General features: G+C 38.4%; 1 protein-coding gene across 3 annotated transcripts in view; it reads left to right on the top strand.

Moving 5' to 3' along the window:
- LOC150090070 (ninjurin-2-like) overlaps window positions 1-23,474 on the top strand; it is an 84,602-nt gene that overhangs the window by 45,743 nt on the left and 15,385 nt on the right. For all 3 annotated transcript variants that reach the window (XM_090389743.1, XM_090389745.1, XM_090389744.1), the window contains exon 2: window positions 18,371-18,565. In XM_090389743.1, the coding sequence (XP_090245869.1) occupies window positions 18,371-18,565 (195 nt within the window). The remainder of the gene's footprint in view (window positions 1-18,370; window positions 18,566-23,474) is intronic.

Raw genomic sequence — 23,474 nt, forward strand, 5'->3', positions numbered from 1 at the left:
TTATCGATGAATTCAAAATCTGTCTACCACAGTCTAAAACGCGGCATAGGAGCACACTGTGATTTGTGCATTTGCATTTCATCCTGTAATGTTTTCTACACTTTTCCAAAAATATACACTGCTCGACAAAATTAACAGAACACGCAGGAAACGTGATGTAACTCGTGCAGCTTGCGATGAAGCAGAACAAAATTTGATATGGTGGTGTACCAAAGAATAACGATGGAATTAGGAGACAGCAAGAAACTTCGGACAGGTATTATACCTGTCCGAAGGGGGTTGTATTCATAGGGGTTGTATTATCATCATCAACCATTTTCAATCCACTGCAGGATGAACGCCTCTCCAGCAACTTTCCAATTCCTGCTGTTTTGTGCAGTGGCCATCCATTTTACTACCCACGAACTCGTGAATTTCATCTGTTCATCTCCGCTGTATAAGAATTACCAAAAAGGTCACATTACAGAAGTCGATACAAGACCTCGAACTTACAGCCACATGACATCAGTACGGCGTATGAATCCTGTCCAAGGCTAAACAGCCCTGACAGCGGTGACCATTCTCGATGTAAGGGTATTTATAAGATTCTGTGACAACAAATCCAATTCTTCCACCAGCGCAGACCTTAGCGCACCAAGCAACCGAGGGGTTGACTGTCGACGTGCAATGGCTTCCTTACGTAGAGTCCACTTGAGTTGAGCCTTCTTAACACAGTCCGGTTGAAAATGTTTTCACCTGTGGCTGCAGCAACCTCAAGAGACAGCTGATGAGAAGACAGCGTAGTTTTGCTGTTCGAGTCAGATAGCTGTCTGTTCTGGTCTGTTCACGTAGCCCTCGGGCGACCTTGACTAGCTCTCTTGTAATGGTTCCTGTTTCCTGAAACTACTTCCATAGTGCCGAGACGACACTACGCGAAACATTAAGCCAACGTGCCACATCCGCCTATGACTGCTCGACTTCAAAGCGTCCAACGGCCCACCATCTCAAAGAATCATCTAGAGTTAAACGACGATGACTTGACCTCCTGAGTACTGCAGATGTGACTGTCCCAATGATCAAGCCAAAAAACGGGAATGAAGTGAAGTTGTGGCAACCCGTGTTTTTGTAGGCATGAATAATTTGCATAATGTGCCGCTCTGTAAGGTGGTAGATCGATTTCTATTGAATACTCGGAATTTGCATGCCAGGATGCCTATTATATCAACTATTCGCCTTCAGCGACACTCTTCACAATAAAAAAATTCATGAAAAAAACATTTTGTTCTGTTAATTTTGTCGAGCAGTGTAGATGAAGTTCATAATGGAAAGCAACGACTTCTTGAAAGTTTCACGAGCTTCAGCTGGCTGTTAGCTTTGTCTGATTTCTCAAAACACGTTTTATTTAAATGAATGCATACTCGTGGTAGAATGAAGTAGACGAATAAATTCTGTTTGTATGGCTTCTACTAGAAAGTAATTGGCTTTTTCTCCGCAGCGAATCTTCGCTTTAATTACCTGAGGCGGACTTATTAAAGCTATCACGAAACGTTCTGTCCTTCAGAATTCCCAACAAGCTGTCAGGTGGTGGAATTCCGAAACTGTCTAAATATACGTGTAACAACCAGGAAGTTTTGACTTAGAGGAAAATTGCACTTGAGTAGGTTTAACGACTAATGCTGAATATTTTATTAGACGGGGTTGTCTCTTTGGACAATCTGTCATGATTATAATGAAGCATTTGCGCCAACACCTAAAACTAAGATGGACTAATATCAACCTAACTTCTATCTGACTTTCCCCCAAACATAATTACCTTAATTTTACAGTACGACTTGCCTTCTTTGGCTGGTTTTACCACTTTTTGTGGTTGCGTGCTATTTGAAATTTCTACATTTTGATAACGTATTTTTGTATATGGGACACTTGTATTTATTACAAAGACGTACAGTATATTTATTCAAACAAAGTAATGGCTTCTTGGCCCATCTTTGGCTGTAATGGCTATTTCAGTACTTTGCGAAAGTCTTTCTACTAATTTCTGGTAGAAAATTGATGGAATTGAGCTCCATTTCTCCTTTAAAATATTCGTGAGCTCCACTAACGAAGAGAGAGTCGTCTTGGCCTTCTTCTAATTCTGCGTTACAGTTTATCCCAAAGATATTCAATTGAGTTGTGGTGTTGAAGGTCCTTGCTGGCTATTGCAATGTTCCAGTGTTATTCTCTTCAATATGCTCTGTATCTTGAAGTGTAACTTGTACCATGCATTGACGGTGTATATTTATTTTTGTTATGAAAGACTTGTACTGTACATTTTCCATGAATATTCATAGCCTACAGCTCTTTTTGTCTTCGAAACACAGGTTTACCTGTGGTCGCTGATTCTCAGATTTTCTAAGATCTGGACAGCTATATGAGATAACCCAATGGCGCGCAAAAAATTCCAGGATGATCACACGGTCAGAGGAGTTCACAAGATAGAGAGAATACAAGCAACAGCACCATATTTAGTAATCAAGCGTACTGGAACCACGGTCATTCAAAGTATTTGTACCTATGTACCCTCGTGCTTGAATACTGAAGAAGATGCGCCATAATGAAGCGATATAGAGCGAATTAGTTAATGTACGCAGTGCATGACATTTCATGTGCGTTAGCAAATAATTAGCGATTAGTGATTAATAACAAATAACCAGTGATTTAAAACAAAAATGAGCAAAAAGCAACTATTTTACGCGTGAACCGATAAAATTTCGTTTCTGGGCATCCGCAAACTGCCCATTCATTCACCCAGTCATTGCACGGAAATAATCATAATATCCTGCTTCTACTACAATATATGGTATATGGTTAGCCAATGTGATATGAATGAAAAAAAAACTATATTAATAATTGTTAAATTTCTATTGGTCCTTTTGAATAAAATTTGGAACTGCTCGACAAATCTTTTTTAACTTCCCAAATATAAAATTTCATGAAAATCCATCGACTGGGAATCGAGTTTTTACATGCGGACGGACGGACATGATGAAGACAATAGGCGCATTAAGCATACATGTTAAGCGCCTCAAAAGCATACTAAAAATGGACATTTCAAAAGTCAATGTGAAACTGTAATTTGTGACACACGCTAGTCTTAGATTCGGAGGATGGGAGTCTCATAATACTTGAGGGCTGCACATCCCTGAGATAACCAGTCTTCTCAATGCTTTGGTTCCTGTCAGTCAGAATGTTATGCCTGCTTGGTAATTTCTTGGGGTAATGTTACTCTGGCATTTCACTAAATACATCTGAATTAAAAGTCCAGATGTACTGAATTAAACTAGTACTGATGACATACTGTATCAAAAATAACGCCACTAGCAAGGGCCGGGCCAAGACTTTCAAGCCTCCTGAATACAAATATGAAAATTTCGCCTTACCATCTAGACAAGTTAAGATCTCGGTGTTCTTTCGCCCCTATCCTCTTTAAATATGAAAAGATCAATGCTTATTTTGCTGCCCATAAGAGCTGCTTCCTGAATGCGATCACTTCTGGGTTTCCATGCTAACTGGGTGGTCGGGAAAGTCTTGTTTTAATACCATCTCTCGAGAGAAACTGACGTAACTATCCACAACGAATTTTACCAACAAGAAAGCCTTAAAAATCGTTAGCCATCTGATAGTTAATCATGTTACTGTTCTAATGCACGGATAGGGGAACTTTTCAAGTGCTGCCTAGCCTGACTAGTTTCTTTCATTTCAACGATGGAAGCAGTACTAAGTTCGATTTGTGCGCATGGCAATTAATTTTAAAATTTTCCTGGATAGGCTTGTCTTAAAAATATCAAACGGTTGAAAACTATAACTGTTCCACTGTCCAGTGTTTTCTGTGGCTTAACCCAGCCAGCCAGGTACTCACCTTTTATTCCACTTAGTGCCAAACTGATAAAAGCATTTTTAATTACACAAAAATTTGCATTTTCAGGCGCGGCCTGAGATGTAGCACATTAGTTGTAATCACGATCCTCACGAACCGCATATAAAAGATCTGAGTTCGAATCTTATCAATGACAAATGGAATTCTCATGCCCTTTTTTTTCACAGTGTGGCCCAGTTAGTTGGTGTTACGAGAATTGAATGATTTTATCCACCGGAAACTTGGGTTACGTTCAGCAAAGAGGCAAATCGATTAAAGAAACATGCAATTACAGACACAATATACTGAAGTCTAAAAATGTTTTGTTGCGCTGTTGACAGAAGCTGTTTTATTGACATTTTCAAAGCAGTTCGACATTTGCGCCCTGAGTACATTTAATCGATTCATGCGAGTTTGTTGTCAATGTTCCAACATGGACACTCTCATTTGTTGTGGCTTCAAGTCATTAATGTTTGCCACGAGAGTTATATAAACGATATCCTTGACTTAGCCCAAAAAATAAGTGGATCAATGTTAAAATTAAATCAATGGAGCAACGTTCAAATTAAAAAAAAAAAAGGAAAAATTATAGCCGAGGGATGAAACTGTGGTCAAACGAAGCCAGTTCCTGGTACAAAGTAGTTATCATATTAGCCCCCCCTCTAGAGAACAACCTCATTCAAGTATATTATGTCCTTAAATTGCATGTATTCTCTGGTCTCTCTCTTTGATAAGTTCTTGCCTGTTTTAATAGATGAAAAACTAGAGTTTATCGGAGGGAAAACCTTGCTCTCCTTACCTGAGACTGACTAACTCATCCGCAGATTGAAAAAAGTCCATAAGTTCCTCTCGTCATTGGCGGGATTAACCTGTGCTTTTACTGCCATGATTATAAATACGTACAACCCGCGAGGGGATCCTGGTGCAAAGCGAAACTCCACTGTGGTATTGATGTTCACAAAGAAAATTTAGCCAGTCATTCGTGAAATGAAGACGTTAAGTAATCCTTTTTGGTAAAGTCTGGTATGTGCGCCTTTCAGTGTGCAGAATTATAAGCGGATACATATGTTGACTGATCCCGAAATACCTATTGTGTCAATGACAGACGTTTTCAATCGATAAACCATGCTTTTGGCGAAATCTTGCATGATTACTCTATCATCTAGCATTAGAGCTTGTAATGGCAGCTGCAATTTGTATGCATGAAAATGAAGGCGTAAAAGTTTATGTAATCTGATCGGAAGGATCCTTTGTACACTATAAAATCAAATGCAGGTAACTGAGTAAAGCACTTGTTAGTTAGATGTAGAAGTACCACTGTATTTTTTAGAATTATTAGCAACTGACCAATGAGAGAGTTTGCTAGCCACGTCGTACTTCTTTATGTCCCGATTAAAGTAAAAGCAAACCGACTTCTGTCCATTTATACTTCCGCCTCTTCTACAATCTGATTGTTTTATTGCATCCACAGCTAAATATAAAGTTAACTTACTAGCATCCCACATTCCTTATAACTCTTGTATTGACGATCTTGTTAATCACCTCAAGACTTGTTAACTCAACTCTTGTTAATTCACTACAAGAGTTGTTTCCTACGATACCAAATTCTGTCTGAAGACCAAGGGAGGTCCCTTGGTCTTCAGACAGAAGATATTAGGAGCATTTTGAACAGTCTAAATGCCAAGAAAGCTCGAAAACTTGATAGCATATGTCCACCATTCATTAAAAAGAATTTTTCCAAAAGGAGAACAAGTAAATCTGAAGTTAAATGAGAAATAAAAATGTACCATTTGTGTTGGTATACAGAAGCTTACTTGTATTTTTGAAACCAATCGCAACCTTTTCTTTGAAATATAGTTGGTGGATCTGAGGCTGCTCTATATATTTATATCCATTTATACTTTTCATAGACGCTGTTTCTTTATGTGCAATTTGTATGTAAAGAAGCTAATGTGTTTGTTGGGAGATATCATAAACTAGAAGGAGCATTTTACTGCGATAGTTTACTGTACAAAATGTTGCACTGCAGCTGAAATCGATTTATTTCTGTAAATTTTCTATTTCAGACCTGATACTTCAACCATTAGACTATCATTTCAATAACGGATTCACTACAAGAATTGTTTCCACTCCAAAATCGTAATGCATTCTAATAATAGTCAGTTCTCTGAAACAGTACCATACATATTTACGATATCAATATCTCACTGTTTATGACCTTCACATAAATAGATCTGCCAGCGTTGAACATTAAGTGAAATGACTGGTACTTGCAGTTAAATTACCACAGATCCATAAATATTCCGTACCAAATATATAGCCCGATTTAAAATCTGAAACTGCATTTTGAAATTGTCAATTTTAAATAATAATTCACTTCATTTTGTGAAGCAAATAACATCAACTGAACATGAGTATTCCTCTCAATCATCAACACAGTTGAAATACGATACCTAAAAATTACACGAGTGAGGAGCGGATTTAAAGTAATCGTGGAAGTAAGCCATAAATTCTTCTGAGCTTTTATACATCATAAATTCCTCATGTCATTGGCGGGATTCGAACTCGGGTTTTTTCCACCTTGTGTGGGGAGGACGGTGATTATACCAACTGCGCTACCCACAGGCCTAGATAGTTGGCCGTGCTTCATGCTTTCCACGGTAGGGTCCTTTTCAAAGCTTTCTCCGAGTTAATGCTATATCTAAGTTATAAGTTATTCCATCTGATGTTGAGATTCGTCGCTCAAGAGAATCATTCTCCACTTTTCTAGAGTCCAGCTACTCCAAGCACAATAACAGTCCACTCTCCCCCCTCCCATCGCTGCCTTCTCTCAACTGGTAGGATCCACCTTGGGGCTGGTATCCACACTAGCTTTTGTGGTCATTTTGTAGGCAGTTTTTGGCTGAAATTCCCGAAACTGAACATCAACCAGAACATGTGATGTTCTGGTTGATGTTCAGTTTCGCATAACAAATTCCTTTCCGCTTGAGTACGGTGCTCTAGATGGAAGCATCAGAATGACAAGAAGTTTTGAAAACTGTTATCGTACGCAGCCTTGCCCTTTTTCAGTACTATATATGAGCTCGTTCGAATTCTTTGAGCTTGGTTTCTGCATGGCACTTAAATCGTAAATAGCAACACTGTCTTCTGCAGCTTCATATGTAACTATACTGCCGCAAAACGCCCAACGGTATTTGCATAACTAACAATTTCCTTAAATGTATCTACATGTATTGGTTTATGTCGCAATACTTTGGGTAACATAACAGTAGAACGCTTCCGAGCTACAGAACCTTCTCTCAACTGGTAGGATCCACCTTGGGGCTGGTATCCATACAATATTAATTACTCGAATATTATAAGGATCATATGTGTTTATTGTCGACCATTTTTTTTATTGATTTTGCCATTATTTCATGATTAAACTTTTTGACATTGATCGTTCTTTTTATGTTCTTTATATTATTAAAACGCTGGCCATACTTTAGGTCACTTGTAGCAATGCTCTCGTGGGTAGCACAGTTGGTATAATCACCGTCCCACCCTACACAGGATGGAAAAGATCTTAGTTCGAATACCGTCACGTGAGGAATTTTTATAGACCTTTTTCGCAATTTGGTTAAGTTAGTCGATCTCAGGGAAGGGTAGCATGATTTTTTTCTCTAGGCGACTCGGGTTTTTCGTCTAGCAAACATCAAATGGACCACAGAATACACGTAATTTACAGACATGGCCTAAGTTGTTGATGCGCCTAACCCCTGCATAACAATCAATCAGCAATTTTTAGAAGTGACCATATTTGCTTCATGTACAACGATGAAGTGCATTTATTTATTACTTAAAAATTTATTTATTTATATAACTTAGAGAAAGAGCTCCAGCCTCAGAAAATTTGATAAATACGTACATAAATAAAAGGTGGCATTGATTAAATATGGCATCATAAAATTGCCATCTTCCCTACCAAAAAATTCTTTTGCTACTAAGAATGAAGGCTTAACTTTAAATTACAAACTGAATGCACTATTAATAATAAAGATGTGTGTGGGGGAGAACCATACTTCCCAATTTGGATATCATGAGGATCTTAACGGGTTCTCCCCTTATCTGTACCACCGATCAAACTTTCAATTTGTTGGTCTGTGCAATGCGTAATTATTTTGTAAAAGAGTTAAATAATTGTAATCGTGTAGAAAACAAAATGCAAAAACGAAAACTTTCATCAGCATGAACTATTTACTATGAATAATGGCACTGAATAATTTTGTTATCGACAATTACCAACATCACAAAAAAGGGAAACGATTTATTATTCGAAAATGATCATCTTCCAATCTTGCAAATGCTCCAAAGAAAACAGCTTTTAAAAAGAGATACATATACAACCGAGCCCTCGGAGACAAGGTATTTCTGAACTCCAGACGGAGGTGATAAATTCAGAAAGGAATTTATCACCTCCTCCCTAACTAACTATATCATATGAATTTGCACTGCTAAATACCTCGTCCAGATACTTGAAGTTCCTACGGAAGGAAGGTGGAAAAGCCGAAAAAAAAAAAAAATCAGATAACGAAACATTTCGAAGGAAAATCTAATTAATAGAAGAGAACCCGGGCTGGGAGTTGTCACAGACCCTGCCAAATTATGGACCCTATACAATTGACTAGACGTAAATTCGAACCTGTGAATGATGAGGGGAACATTAATAAACCCAATTTTCTATTTATAAAGTGGGCGGGTAGGCATATAGAGCAATAGTTTTCATATGTGAAGCGCACCTACTGGTTGGGCGTGAAGACATTTCATGTGGGACACAGTATAATAATCTATGTTGTTACATACTATTGCAGTTTAAACTTTGACACCTTATATTCGCTGACGAATTAAGTATACATTTGAAACAAAGTAGATACAAACCGCAGTTACAGAATACTTTTCATTATTAACGGGTTTCCAACGGTAAAACGTTGGCTGTTTACTATTATACCAAAAAATTCCTAGTACACAAAATTCTCTAAAGAATTGTCCCATACAGTAAAGCTTCACAGTAATTCGAGAGGGACGTATCCCTCTTTGCTTGTGAAATCTCAGTAATTTGGTCTAATTGGTGGTCGTTCCAATTATAGAATACCATTATACAGGGTGTCTCAAAAATGTTGGTACAAACGTTTAGGGGAGGTAGGTAACATCTAAAGGAATGTGAATCGCATAGGAACCCATAACCGGAAACGTCACGGGAAAGTAGTAGCAGAGGCACAAGAAGCAGAAATGACACAAGACAGTAATTAGTGGCAAACATTTATTTGACATAATATTAACAATGGAGTACGAGATGGATGCATTTCGTGATGTTACAACAGATGCTCGAAGGTTCCACCATGAGACGCGATGCATGCGTGACACCGACGCAGAGTGGATTGGCGGACACGGTCGAACACACCTGGAGTTTCTTTGACAGTAGCAGCAGCGCAGACGAGTCTCGCCACGAGATCCATTCCCGTCTCCACAGGCGATTCATACACTATAGATTTGAGGGCCCCCACAGAAAGAAATCAAGGCTCGATAAATGAGGTGAGCGTGGGGGTCAGGCAAACAGGTCCACCACGACCAATCCATCGACGCCCAAAACGCCTGTTCAAATGGTCACGAACACACCTTCCACAATGGGCAGGCGCCCCGTCATGTTGAAACCAAATGTTGCGTCTCACATTTGCTGGAACATCATCAAGTAACCCTGGTAGAACTTGTTCAAGAAAGATCCGATATTTAGCGGAGTTCATGCGGGATGGTAACAGGTATGGGCTGACTAAGCAGTCACCGATCATACCTGCCCACACATTTATTCCGAAGCGATGTTGTGCCGCATGGGGGCGCACACCGTGTGGCTTGTCGTGAGCCCACACATGAGCATTGTGCTGATTGAATAAGCCTTCCTGAGTGAAATAAGCCTCATCCGTGACCAAAACATAGGCTGGAAAATTCAAGTCTTGAACACTTTCTTCAAACTACTGCGCAAAAGCCACACGTGCAGGATGATCTTGGGGGAACAGTAACTGAACCCTTTAGAGATGAAAGGGGTGTAAGGAATTGTCGTGCCAGACACGCTGTACAATGCAACGAGACATTCCTAAAGGCAGGGGCACTTTCTTCCATGGCGGGAGTTCGTGTCAAACGTGGTCTGCCCGCACTACTCCTGTTACCTCTAAATGATCCATAATCGCACAAATTTTGATGCACACACGCAAACAAACGGTGGTCTGGTACATGTCTGTCTGGGAAGCGTTCTCCATAAATTCGTCGAGCGGCTTGTCCATTGCCCTCTGCTAATCTATACACTAGATGCATCTCTGCCAACTCACAGTTCGTATATCGATGCATGCTCTTCGTGCGGCGACTACTGCTTGAATGAGTAAACCAGAAATTTTTCCTCTCGCGAACTGATGAATAGCGCCGTGTACCGACTTACGGTGATGTTTCCGGTTATGGGTTCCTATGCGATTCACATTCCTTTAGATGTTACCTACCTCCCCTAAACGTTTGTACCAATATTTTTGAGACACCCTGTATATAAATACGTATTTTGAAGTCGTATTTCATAAAAATGCCAAATTTATTCATAATGTAGCAACGCAACAAAATCACTATCCGAAAAGTTCGGATAGTGATTTTGTATCTTGAAATTGCAAGGTGGCAGCAAGTTGTGACTTGTCACAAAAAGTTCATATAGACATAATTCATAAATAACCAGCTTATCTGTAGTTAATCTGAATTAATGCGTATTGAACAGAATCATATTATGTGTTTATCGCGTTGTAAAATGGGCGATTTTATTGAGCAGCGAATTTGCATCAAATTTCATTCTAAATTAGTGCAATTTTAAAAAAAAAAAAGTGCAGCAAAAACCCAAGAAATGTTAAAAACATCTTTTGGAGAAGATGCTATGTGTCTGTTTGAAGAATTTTCATTATTTACAAATTGAAAGAGAAACGCTTGTCCGTCGAAGATAATTCTCGCTCTGGCCTGCCCTTCAACTTAAATAATGATTCAATCGTTTGTGTTCGTGATCCGATCAGCAGTGAGGGACGTTTAAATACCTGCGAAGTTGCTAATGACATTGTTATTTTTTTAATGAGACGTGTCAATCAATTTTAAAATAAGATTCGGGATTGCAATACATTTCAGCCGAGTTTGTGTCTCGTATCCTCGCTGGTAATCAAAGAGAGCGGGCGCCTCCGTAGCCATGGGAGCAAGAACAGCAGTGCGTAGCACACGCTTCTTGATTAGACCGGGGTTCGAGCCCGTGGCCACCAAATACGGAGGATGCGGAAAGGTCAGGGAATGACCAACGCATATCCTCGGAGCAATATGGCCTTAGTTGCTAATGCTCCTAAAAACCAAATAATAACAACAACAAAGAGAGCGGAGGGATTCTCGACGAGGACCCCTCCGCTACGAGAACGTACGAGAACTTCTCGTACATAAGGATCGTCATCAACCTGCTTCCGCTGACCTACACTTTGTTTCTTCCATTATTACTTGTGATTAATCGTGGATGTATAGTTATAAATGTATAGACCAAGAAACAATGGTCCAGTCTTTTCAACAGAAGACTCCAACTCTCAAAAGACAAGGCGATCTCGATCAAATGTAAAGTTCATGCTTATCGTATTTTTTGACTCGCAGACCATTATGAATTTGTTCCACACGGTCAAGCAATTCCAGGAATACTAAAAAATATATCCATCATGACAATGCCTTCTGAATACTTGGCGCTTTTAATTCAAAATTTTCTTGCGAAGCACTCCATCAGCTAATCAGCACACAGCTATATTTAGTGGATTTAGCTCCTTGTAATACATATATATTTGTTTTGTTTCCCAAGCTTCATGCCCCTTTAAAGGTCACTAATTTGCAACGACTGAGAAAATTATTCAGAATTATTTAGAACGGATTGATTAGCAGTTCCAATATAAACCAGCTAGTTTCCAATATAAACCAGTCTTTCAGATGTTGCAGAGCCGTTAGAATCGTACAGTCTCAAGTAAACTACCTCGAAGAGATCCATCCGAATGGCCGATAAGTGTCATAATTTTCCAAATATTAGTTCAATCCTCTAAACCTTTTTAAATTACACTTTGTATATAAATTTCGATGGCATTAGAACACAAATATGACGAAAATAAATAGAGAATTTTATGAAAATGCTTATATTCAAAACAAAGAGCTGAAATGAAACACGAATAATACGATTTTTTAAACCAAACTATAATTAATACCTTAAAGGTTAATAACTATAAATTTAATCATATGTAGATGGTCCCTTCCACAGCGAATTGTGTTTTTGAAGAAATTGTAAATTTGTATTGCCGTTTCATAACGAAATTTTTTATTTTCTTTAGAGCTCAAAATCATCCTTCGAATTCCTCGTAAGGATTAGCAAATTTAATAAGAATATCGAGGGAGCACCACCATTGTGTAATTTAACTTTTTCTCATCTTCTTCCTTTTCTTCATTTCCTGCTTCGCTTACAGATTTTCCCCCTTGAAATGCTGTTGCTATTTCTTCTTCCGCAATCATACGATATGATCCATCTTCATTTCCTTCCAGCCACGTTCTTACATCCACCAAATTAATTGCTTTTTAGCCACTGTTTCCCAACACACTTTTCATCTTTTATTCAATCTAAATGAATAAGAATTGGTATTGTTCAGCTCTTTGCGCCCACTTACTATTATTACTTTCTCTCTCTCTCTCTCTCTCTCTCTCTCTCTCTCTCTCTCTCTCTCTCTCTTTCAGAATCGTGAAAGAAAAAAAAAAAAAGAAAACCCAATTGTTCCTACGATATAGATGTTTACAGCTGAGTATGGTTTACCCTGGGCCACAAGTTTCATGAGAATTGTGGTAGAGATAAATAATAAAAAGCATTCGATAATGCCATCGTTACTTCATAAATTTTAATAGGTGTGCAGGTGCATTATCTAACATTAGCAATGCCTTTAAAGTGTTCATTTGCATTTAATTTATGCAAAATGACGCCCAAGTTTAAAGTTTCAGAAACATTGGCATAGAGAATACAGACAGTGCCACTGGTAGGCTATAGCAACAGTGAAGATAATGGTTCATTAATTATGTAACGCAAGGAGAGAAAACAAGTCAGGTAAAATGTTGCAGGGAAGGTTATGCTGACATTATTATTATAACACGTTTTTCGACAAATAAATAGTGACTTCCTAAAATGCAACGCTTGATGCCGTGCATTTCAGGAAGCATCCGCTTCAGTACTGTGTGTAGCAGAAAGTATTATTATTATTAGCTATATGGTGCAAGGAAGCCTGGAACTTATGCTGCACCAGCCAAAAAAAAAAATTCCGGAGTTACCCTGAGAGAGGGAGAGAGTCAAAGTAGAAGGTAATCACCAAGAAAGAGAAGAATGATGATATCCAGCTCAGAATCCTGGGTGTGCCAAGCCCATACCTTACTACTCCGTGGTGTGTAGGTGAATATGCAGTTTCATAATTTTCGAATTGCGTTACATTTTTGAATTAATTTTTTGTTTGAAATTTATATCAAGCTACACAGAGGCCGTAAGGGTTATATGGTTTTATCTTCGAAAATGCAGATTTTTCATCCAGAAGACTGGAAAACCGACCAAAAAGAATAAATGCTGTTAAAGACATAGGAACTTTTTGTACCCGAGTACCAATATCCCGCGCTCCCCCCAGATAATATTAGATAAATTAAAATTAATCTGATTCTGTACCAGAATGAGGATGAGGTGTTTCTGCTGTAGAGGCAATTAGTCATGTCTACATCCATCCAACTTCATCGTTATAGTGGAAAGTACGAGTGAGGAAACACCATTAGCAGAAATTCTGAGTGGAGCGTAAGTTTGAAGTTACCATATTAAAGTTAAAGCATTGTTCCCGAGTCATCCTGAATTGCAATGCATCACTGAGTAGGATAATCAAGGTGCCCTAAAAGTAGTATACTATTTACTTCAAAATAATAATGCCAGTTATAAAATCTTTAAAAGAAGTGTTTGCTTTAAGGTTTTCGGATGTAGAAGTATGAACATTATGCGATTAATTTATATTTTGCATTATATTTACTTTATCTCTTTCCAAATCTTTTTATTGATGCAAACATTTTTATCTTCGATCACTTGCAGTAAAACCAGAAAAGCAATGATACTTGCGTTATTTTTAGCAACGCTAAGAGAATCCAAGGCTCGAAGTGTTGTCGTAGCTAACTATAGCGAGACAGTTTTCGACTTGCTGTCACCCATCGATCTGCCCTGTCCTAGTTATTTTGCTGGCATTGGTGTGCTGCTGTATGATTTCTCCACATGCCACCTTATTATTAATGCCCTCTTGCAAGCATTTCCTGCCATCATTTTCATTTTAGTAGTGTTCTAGAACTTTTCTGCGACATTTATTATTAAACAGCTGTTACGACGACAAAAGATAAATCCCCTAATAAAAATACTGTATATTCAACCTGCATTAAAACACTTAATGAATTGAGCAGAACAGATTACTTTGTACGTGAGAAAATGAATAGTAACCACAATGTTGTCCATTTACTAGTCTGATCTTAAGAATTGATGCACCCCCCCCCCCTCTTTTCTGGAAGTCACGTCGTATTATACAGTACCTCAGAAACTGCTTGTTTTGTCTTTAGCTGCATACTGTTCTTTTTTTTTTTATTATATATACCTTTGGAGGACAACTATGATCCTGATAATTTTAGGTAAGCCAATATGTTATCGTTTCTTTGTTTTGCAATCTATTCACGTTTTCTACGCCCTGATTAAATCGGGGTACGTTAATAAAATAAGTCAAAAAAAAAAAAAAAAGAAGAAAAAATGAAAGGGCATTCATACCAATGACCTACTTTAGTTTAATTAAAAACCTCACTATTAATTTTAAATTTTTACTGGGGGCAGCAGAAGTTAGCCCTCTGCACGTTGTTTACATTTTCCATCTTCCTCTCTGCAATTCAGTTGCTGAGGTTAGATGGCTAGGTGTGTTAAACGCCAAAGCAATTAAGGCTATGAGGCGTCGGCATATTATGTAGGTGATTGCATGTTCTTCGGTCGGTTTTCAGTTTGCAGCACGAAAAACCTGAGTTTCATGAGGGGGGGGGATATAACCCTCGCATGAGACCAACTAACTCAGCCACCTTGTGAAAAAGGCCCATCAAAATACCTTGCGAAGTTGACAGGATTTGACCTTTGGTCTTTCCCACTGGGTATCAAAAGCCGATAATTATATCCACTGCTCTACCTGAGAGGACAACCTGAGATTGTTTTTAAAAGTTGGTTTGTTTATCAACATCTTTTTAAAGCAGTCTGAAATGATTTTTTTAAAAATACTTCATCTATAGTGACCATTAATGTCATTTGTCTATAGCGATGAGGTATTACCCTATACATTCTGCTAACACTGCCACGTAATGAGTTAAGTATTTATTCTTTAATATTCATAGTTATTACAGATTAAGTGCTAAAGTGTAATGTTCTACCGATCATATTTACAAGTTTTATCTGCAGCAAAAATGAATCGTAATGAGACAGAGGAGCCCATTTCTCAAGGAGTTAGCGACCCTTTTCAGAAGTGGCTCTATATGCTTATAATTAATTAAAAGGAATGGCGATGTCGATAGCTCTCGTGAGATAATATCGTCCACTGGTGGCAGGACCAACTTGAAGTGGATGTCCTCCTTACTAAATAGCAACTAAACCAACCATGAAATTTGGCAGAACATATGAAACAGTAAACAAAAGATTGGCCTGTCTGTTTATCGGTAAACAATGAGAAATACACTGAGTGATCACAGACTTATGACCACCTACCTAATACTTCATAATAAGTCCTCCTTTTTGCCCACAGTACAGCAGCTATCCGACGTGGAATTGATTCAACAAGATGTCGGAAGCGTTCAGGAGGTACGTCTAACCAAGCTGCATGTAATGCAGTCAGCAATGCAGGTATGGAGGTGATTGGTATATCCAGACGCTGATATGTCTTTCCATAGTGTCCCACAAGTGCTCTATGGGATTGATATCGAAAGAGTTCAGAGGCCAATCGATATGCTGGGTCAGAACTGTGTTCATCAAACCATTCCTGCACAAATGCCCGATGGCTCGGCACATTGTCATCTTGGAAGACACCATTGCCATTCGGGAAAAAGTGTAAATTATCGGGGTGTACACAGTCAGCAAGCAGTTGACGATAGCAGAGATCACTGATGCATTGTTTCACATGCACCAGGGGTCAAGTTCCTGCCAGTGAAACGTGCCTCACACCATACAACCACCTCCACTGGCCTGCACTTTTGATACCATTCATGATGGATGAAGAGCCTCATGTTGTTGATGCCAAATCCGTACACAGCCATCCATGGTGTGGAATAAATAACGTGACTCATCCAACCAGCACACCTTCCAGTCTTCTAACGTTCAACTTCCATGCTGTTTGCACCACGTGAGTCTTTTATGCCGATGAACCTTGGTTAGGAGAGGATGCCATAGATGTCGCCTGCTGGTATAGCCCATACGCGTGAGCATGCAACACATGGTCATGCCAGATATTGTTCCGGGTTGCCCCATGCTGTATTGGGTAGTCAACTCTTCAACAGTGCTGCACCTGTTCGCTTGTACCAGTCATCGGACCTGGCACTCACCTCTAACATCAACCTTTCACTGACCTTTGCAGTTTTGCCGTCGGGTCATTGTTTGACCATTTTGACAGAGTTTGAGAAAGAATGCCAAAATGGATAACATGTCACTGACAGGATTAGTTGAGCAAAAGTAAAAAGACCATTATGGGCTATCTCACAACACTGATACATACTAGCTGTGGCAAGTGTGGCCACATTTTATATTTTAATATATCTGTACTAGATTTACAAAAAGAAAAAAAATTCATATCATTTCAACTAAAATACAGAAAAATATTATCTTGAATACAGTTGAATACAATTGTCTTGAAATATCATCTTGAATATTTGGCAACCTTTCTTGAGCTATGCACCGTTTGTTTGGTTGGTTTTTAGGAGCATTAGCAACTAAGGCCATATTGCTCCGCTGATATGCGGTGGTCATTCCCTGATCTTTCTGCATCCTCCGTATTTGGTGGTCACGGGCTCGAACCCCAGTCTAATCAAGAAGCGTGTGCTACGCACTTGTCCCTACCCACCTGGCTACGGAGGTGCCGCTATGCACCCTGTCACACATGATGACACTAGACATCGCCCTTTGCTGCATCTGTTGGGAAATAGCAGCTACAGTATCTCTTCTCAGATTTGAATTTTTAAATCCTGCTTCACAGAGAGATAGGACTAATAAACTCTGGTTTTCAACATTCTGTACAAAAAAAGAAGTCAAGCACTGTCAAGTCTCGTTTTGCCTAGAGTGTGGTCCTCACCAGAGGCCAGACTGACCCTAAGACTTACTGGGGAAACCCTGGTGGACTGGAGGCCAGTGTGATTTTCAATATTACACTCTGACCTCCAATACATTGTATTTGTTTTTCCCAGTAAGAATTTCTGACCCAGTCTGCCTGTGGTCCTCACGTGTACTATAGTGGTTACAATCACTGTCTTCCCAAGCCGGGTGAAAAGTCCTGAGTTTGAATCCTGTTAGTTGATCTCCAGCAATGGTTTAGTGTCTTATTTATTATTTTTTTTCTTTTCTTCCTTTCGGGAACTCAAGTTTTTCATCCAACAAACAGCAAAACAACCAAAGAATACACACAATTATAGGCACAGTATACATAGTCTTACTTGCTTTGGGATTAACACACACAGCTATATAAATATTATGTAAAAAAGATTATATATAAATGCTGAAAGTACTCGATTCTCTTCATTTAACTCTCAAAAGGTAACAGTGTTGTAATTAAGCAAAAGATTGTACAATTGAGTTTGTTTCCTCTCCTTGCTTCTTCCTGGCATTGAGTTGGAAATAAGGACCATTGTATGAGTTATCTGGGCTAAAATAGTAATGACCAGGGGCGTATGCAGGGGTGGGCAGAGGGGGCATATGCCCCCCAACCAAAAATTTGAAATTAAAGAAACAGGAGGTGTTTCAAAAAAAAAAACTCAAAAGCCTGGTTACCATGCTCCCCCTTACGATGTTATTTGGACCTGGTTGCCATCCCCCCCTTACGATGATACGTGAATACGCCACTGGTACTGACAGTCTGCTTCTAATCAACACATCAAATATTTTATTGCAACAAAAATTATAAATTATTGGATCTTTGTATAAATTATGGTAAGAAAACCCAACTAAAATATATTTTGCCCAATCTTTCATGTACTGTATTTATAGTTTAACAAAAATAAAAATAAACACACTTGAAATGAAATTTCAAGGAGATTGTGATACTCTAGAGTTTTAATATATATTTTACTTATTTTTAAATAAAATATAAACTTTATTTATAATTGTGTCTTAATTGTTGTTCATATTCTTTTCACAAACACTTTTAGAGTGCAACTAAATCTCCCGGGTTACTGGATCCAAATGCCTATGCCACAAAGAAAACTATTGCCCAAGGGCTTCTTGATGTAGCACTGTTAACAGCTAATGCTTCCCAGTTGAAATATGTACTGCAAATGGGAAAGGAAGAACATGAATTTTATCATATTATGATGACACTAATATCTCTCTCTATTATTCTTCAAGTGAGTACAGATAATACTATTATTTATTTATTTATTTCTTCTGTTCTTATTAAAAACTTAAACTCTTAAAGCAGCTATAAAGCATTTATTATTGTAGATATTTTAATTGAACTAGAACCTAGTACATATGGTGTAAAGGAAACACTGCATCATCATATATCAGCAGAGAAAAACATTGGTTAAATTTTTATGGGTGATTTGCCAAAGATGAAATGCACATAAAATAAAATAACTCATTCACTAACCGATTACACAAAGTCCACTAAACTGAAAATGAGTAACTCAATATGAATCACATTGGTCCACTAGATACAAAGAGCATAGCTGTTGATGATCCTAAACAGAATGCTGACAAATTCAATAAATATTTTTCATTTACTTCATTCACACAATTATAAGTTTTAATATTGCATTTACAATTTTCATTCACACATGAAGATGTTTTCAGGTGTCAGATATATACTTAATTCGAAATAGGAGTTAATGATTTTATGATAACTTTTCAGGAAGTTTAAAGAGAAATTGCTGAAACTAAAGGGAATAAGCTACTTAGCGCTTATACATCTAATTATATTGACAGAAGCAGCAAGTAATCTCATAATTATTAATATCTGTAAATGGCATATGATGCAAGAAAGAAAGATTATAAAGCATCAGCCAAAAAAAAAGAAAAGAAACTTCCTACATCACCTGCCCATCCCCTCCAATAATTTATCTAGTTCTTGCTTGAATTTATTCAAACTACCCCACTTCCACAATAGCAGATGGGAGTTTGTTCCAACAATCAACCACCTACTGACTGAAGGCAAACCTCCAGACATCTATCCTTCCTTAATATCAATCTATGCCCACTCGTGTGTATTGTCTGAGCAACAGGAAGAATGCCACCAGCATTGAGCTTGCTCAATCCATTCAAAGCCTTAAAAACACATCAATGAGATCACCTTACACCTCACAGGTGCCTAGTCTCCAGATGCTGTAATTTGCAGAACTGAAGCTGTTCTTAGTAAGACTACCCTTCTGTTCCCTTAATCAATCTCGTGTGGCCTTTTCTGCACTCATTCTAGCAGATTTCATCCTTCCTAAAATGAGGCCACCAGACCTGTATGCAGTACTCAAGATATAGCTTAACCATTGCCTTGTACAATGGGATATTCACCTCCTTATCCTTACTAGCAAAGTTCCTATACATCATTGACAAAACCCTGAGCTGTCCTGGCAACTTGTCTGCATTGCTCAGAAAACTTCATATCTGACTGCCCAATTACTCCCAGGTATTATTCATATGACAGTTGGTACGTTAATTTGGGATTACTACTACCCATGTGCAGTACCTTTCATTTGTCAACTGCCATTTCTCAGCCAATTTACCTAATTTTTCTTGATCTTGTTGCAGAGGCATATCTTGATTACTGTCAATACAAACTAGTATCATCTACAAACTTAGACATTAAGCCTGATATACCTTCGTTACTGTATCATAGTATTCAATCAGATTGGTCAGACAAGACTGCCTCTTAACAAATCCATGCTGTGACTGCAGTATAATTGTATTTCTGTATAGATGGTCCTGCATTACTTCTTTATTTTTTTATTTTTTTTTTTTGGCTGATGCTATATAAGCTTGCTTTCTTGAATCAGGTGCCAATGCTAATCAATGACTCCATTATCTTCACCGAAACAGAAGTTAAGCTAGCAGGTCTGAAATTACTCATCACCTTTAGACATCCCTTTGTGAATTGGGGATATAATTGCACATTTCAAGTCTAGATAGACCACCCACAAAACAAAGATACTTTCATAATTATAGTTTAACTCCTTTGCTGCCTCACTTAATATAATTAGATAGATCTCATCCGTCCCAGTTACCCTTTTTTTTATGTCTAGATTCAACAATTTCTCTTTCACTTTCCTCTCAAGTTATCACAAAATCATTTAGCTCTTTGTTAGATTTTAACAAACTTCTGGCATTCCCCTCAACTACAGCACTCCTCATGCATGAAAGTAGATGCAAAATGCCTATTCAGTTTGCCAGCAACTTGAGCAGTATCAACAGTTAAACCACTGACATCAAGTGGACCAATGTGATTTAACCCCTTCCTTCTACTGTTAATATAAATAAAGAAGTCTTTGCTGCTTTTCTTTGCATCCTTTGCCAAAGATTTTTCATGTTCTGCATTGCCTTGCCTAACCTCCTTTGTGACTTGATTGCAGACTATTTTATATCTACCATAAGAGTCTGTATCACATGATACTTTTATATGCACCTCATGCACTTGTGGCTGAGAAAAAAACATGCATTTTTTTTTGTCAGCCACAAGTCTCATATTCATCTGACATCCATTTAGGTCTAAGCCTGCAATGGTATTTCTTAGTTGGAATGAAGAGCCTAGTAGCTTCTATAATTACTCCTATGAGTGCTACTCATTTAGAATTTGCTATTAATAACATCATCAGTTGGTCCCACTGCATAGAATTGACCACTGTAGTCACCCTTAAGAAAGCAAAAGCCCTTCCTTTTACCCTTCACAGTAGTTGTCTTTAAGTAAATCCCACATCAGTATACTGTGATCACTGCCACCCAGTGGGTCATTTACCTGCAGATTCTTTGTGCATGAAGAATTTCTGCTGATAATCAGTTGAAGAATATTGCTTCCTCTTGTTGTCCCTCTATAACACACTGCTGTAGAAAACAGTCATTAAATAAATCCACACTCATGGCTAAAGAAACTTTTAGCCATAATTATGAGATCATCTTGGAATCAGGAGAGGTCCTTATAGACCGGAGAAGTGCACATGTCTGTCTTATACATAAATGGAGATCAAAGGGCAAAGTGAGTAATTACAGACCTGTGCCACAGAAAGCAATAAAGTCAATAGTCAAAGTAATGCAGGATTGGATCCCATATAACTGCATTCCTTGTCAGAAATGCAGTTATATGAGAAACACTTCATGAATCATTATGGGGAGTTCTTCTGTGAACAATCTGATTTGCTACAGTGAGGTAATCACAAAGGAACTGAATGGAAAAACACAATTTTAACATCATGTACTTAGATTTCATAAATGTTTTTGATACTGTTACACATAATAAAAGTCTGCTGTACAAACTTGAGCAGTGTGGTATTAAGGGTGAGTTACTGCTATGGATAAAGGGATATCGAAATTATTTTTTGATATCCCTTTGTGTTATTAAGTGACAGGAAACAAAGCATGGTTATTAATGGATACTGCTCTTCATTGATTAATGTTATGAGTGGGAATCTTTGGGGGGTTTGTACTGGGCCCCCAATACTGTTTTAATATTTATCAATGATACTGATGTAGACATGTCAAGTTTAATGTTTAGTATTAGCATTTGTACGGGCATATGATGCAAGAAAGCAAGGTTATACAGCATCAGCCAAAAAAAAAAAAGGTTCCCATTTCACCAATCCATTTCCTTCAAAAGTTTGTCCACTTATTCCTTGAATTTAGTTAAGATATCAACTTCCACAATGACAGATGGCAGTTTGTTCCAGCAATCATCTACCCACTGGCCAAAAGCATATTTCGGCACATCCATTCTTCAACTGTCTTTCCTCAATTTGAGTATATGCCCACTCAGGTTCATAATCAGAGCAAGAGGAAGAATCCCATCAGCATTGAGCCTACTCAAACCATTCAAGGCTTTATAAACCTCAATCAGATAACTTTGCAGGTGCCTAGTCTCCAGATGCTGCAATTTGCAGAACTTAAGCCTTTCTTCATAAGAGCACCCTTTTGTTCCCCCACCAATCTTGTTGCCTTTCTCTGCACTCATTCTAGCAACTCAACAATACTTCCTAAAAAGAGGCCTGCAGATCTGTACACAGGATTCAAGGTGTAGCCTGACCATTGCCTTATACAAAGGGATAATTACCTCCTTATCCCTGCTAGCAAAATTTCTGTATAGCATTAGCAGAGGCATGTGATGCAAGGAAGCAAGCTTATACAGCATCAGCCAAAAAAAAAAAAAAAAAAAAAAAACTGCCCTTCCCATTTCAATGATCCATTAATGTTTGTCTAGTTCTGCCTTGAATTTATTTAAGCTATCAACTTCCACAAGAACAGATGGAAGTTTGTTCAGGCAATCAACTACCCCTGCCTAAAGGCAAATTTCTGCACATCTATTCTACAATTGTCTTTCCTCGATTTGAATCCATGCCCCCTCAAGTTTGTAATCTGAGAAAGAGGAAGAATCCCATCAACATTGAGCCTGCTCAATTCATTCAAGGTGTTATATGCTTCAATCAGATTGCCTCACAAGTGCCTAGTCACCAGAAACTGCAGTTTGCAGAAATTAAGACTATCTTTATAAGAGCACCCCTGTGTTCCCCTCACCATTCTTGTTGCCCTTCTCTGTACTCATTCTAGCAACCCTAAATCCTTCCTAAAATGTGGCTTCCAGACCTGTATGCAGTACTCAAGGTGTGGTCTGACCATTGCCTTATACAATGAGATAATCACCTCCTTTTCCTTGCTTGCAAAATTCCTGTATATCACTGACAAGACCCCCATGACCTACTCTGGCAGCCTGTCTGCACTGCTCAGAAAACTTCATATCTGACTGCACAATTATCCCCAGGTCTCTTTCATTCTCCACTACCCTGAGTATAACACACCACCCAGTTGGTACATTTCTCTGGGGTTACTGCTCTCCTTATACAGTACTTTGCACATGTCAATGTTAACTTCAGTTGCCACTTCCCAGCTCATCTGCCCAATTTTTCCAGATCCTGTTTCAGCAGCATACTGTCATTACTAACCCTGCGAACCTTTGTATCATCTGCAAACTTTGACATTAAGCTTGATATACCTTCATCAATATAATTGATAAATATGCAAACCAATAATGGGAACAACACCGAACCCTAGGGTACACCATTA

The sequence above is a fragment of the Mastigoproctus giganteus genome, chromosome 2 (assembly GCF_048544385.1).
Source record: "Mastigoproctus giganteus isolate SK-2022 chromosome 2, ASM4854438v1, whole genome shotgun sequence".
NCBI lineage: Eukaryota > Metazoa > Arthropoda > Arachnida > Uropygi > Thelyphonidae > Mastigoproctus > Mastigoproctus giganteus.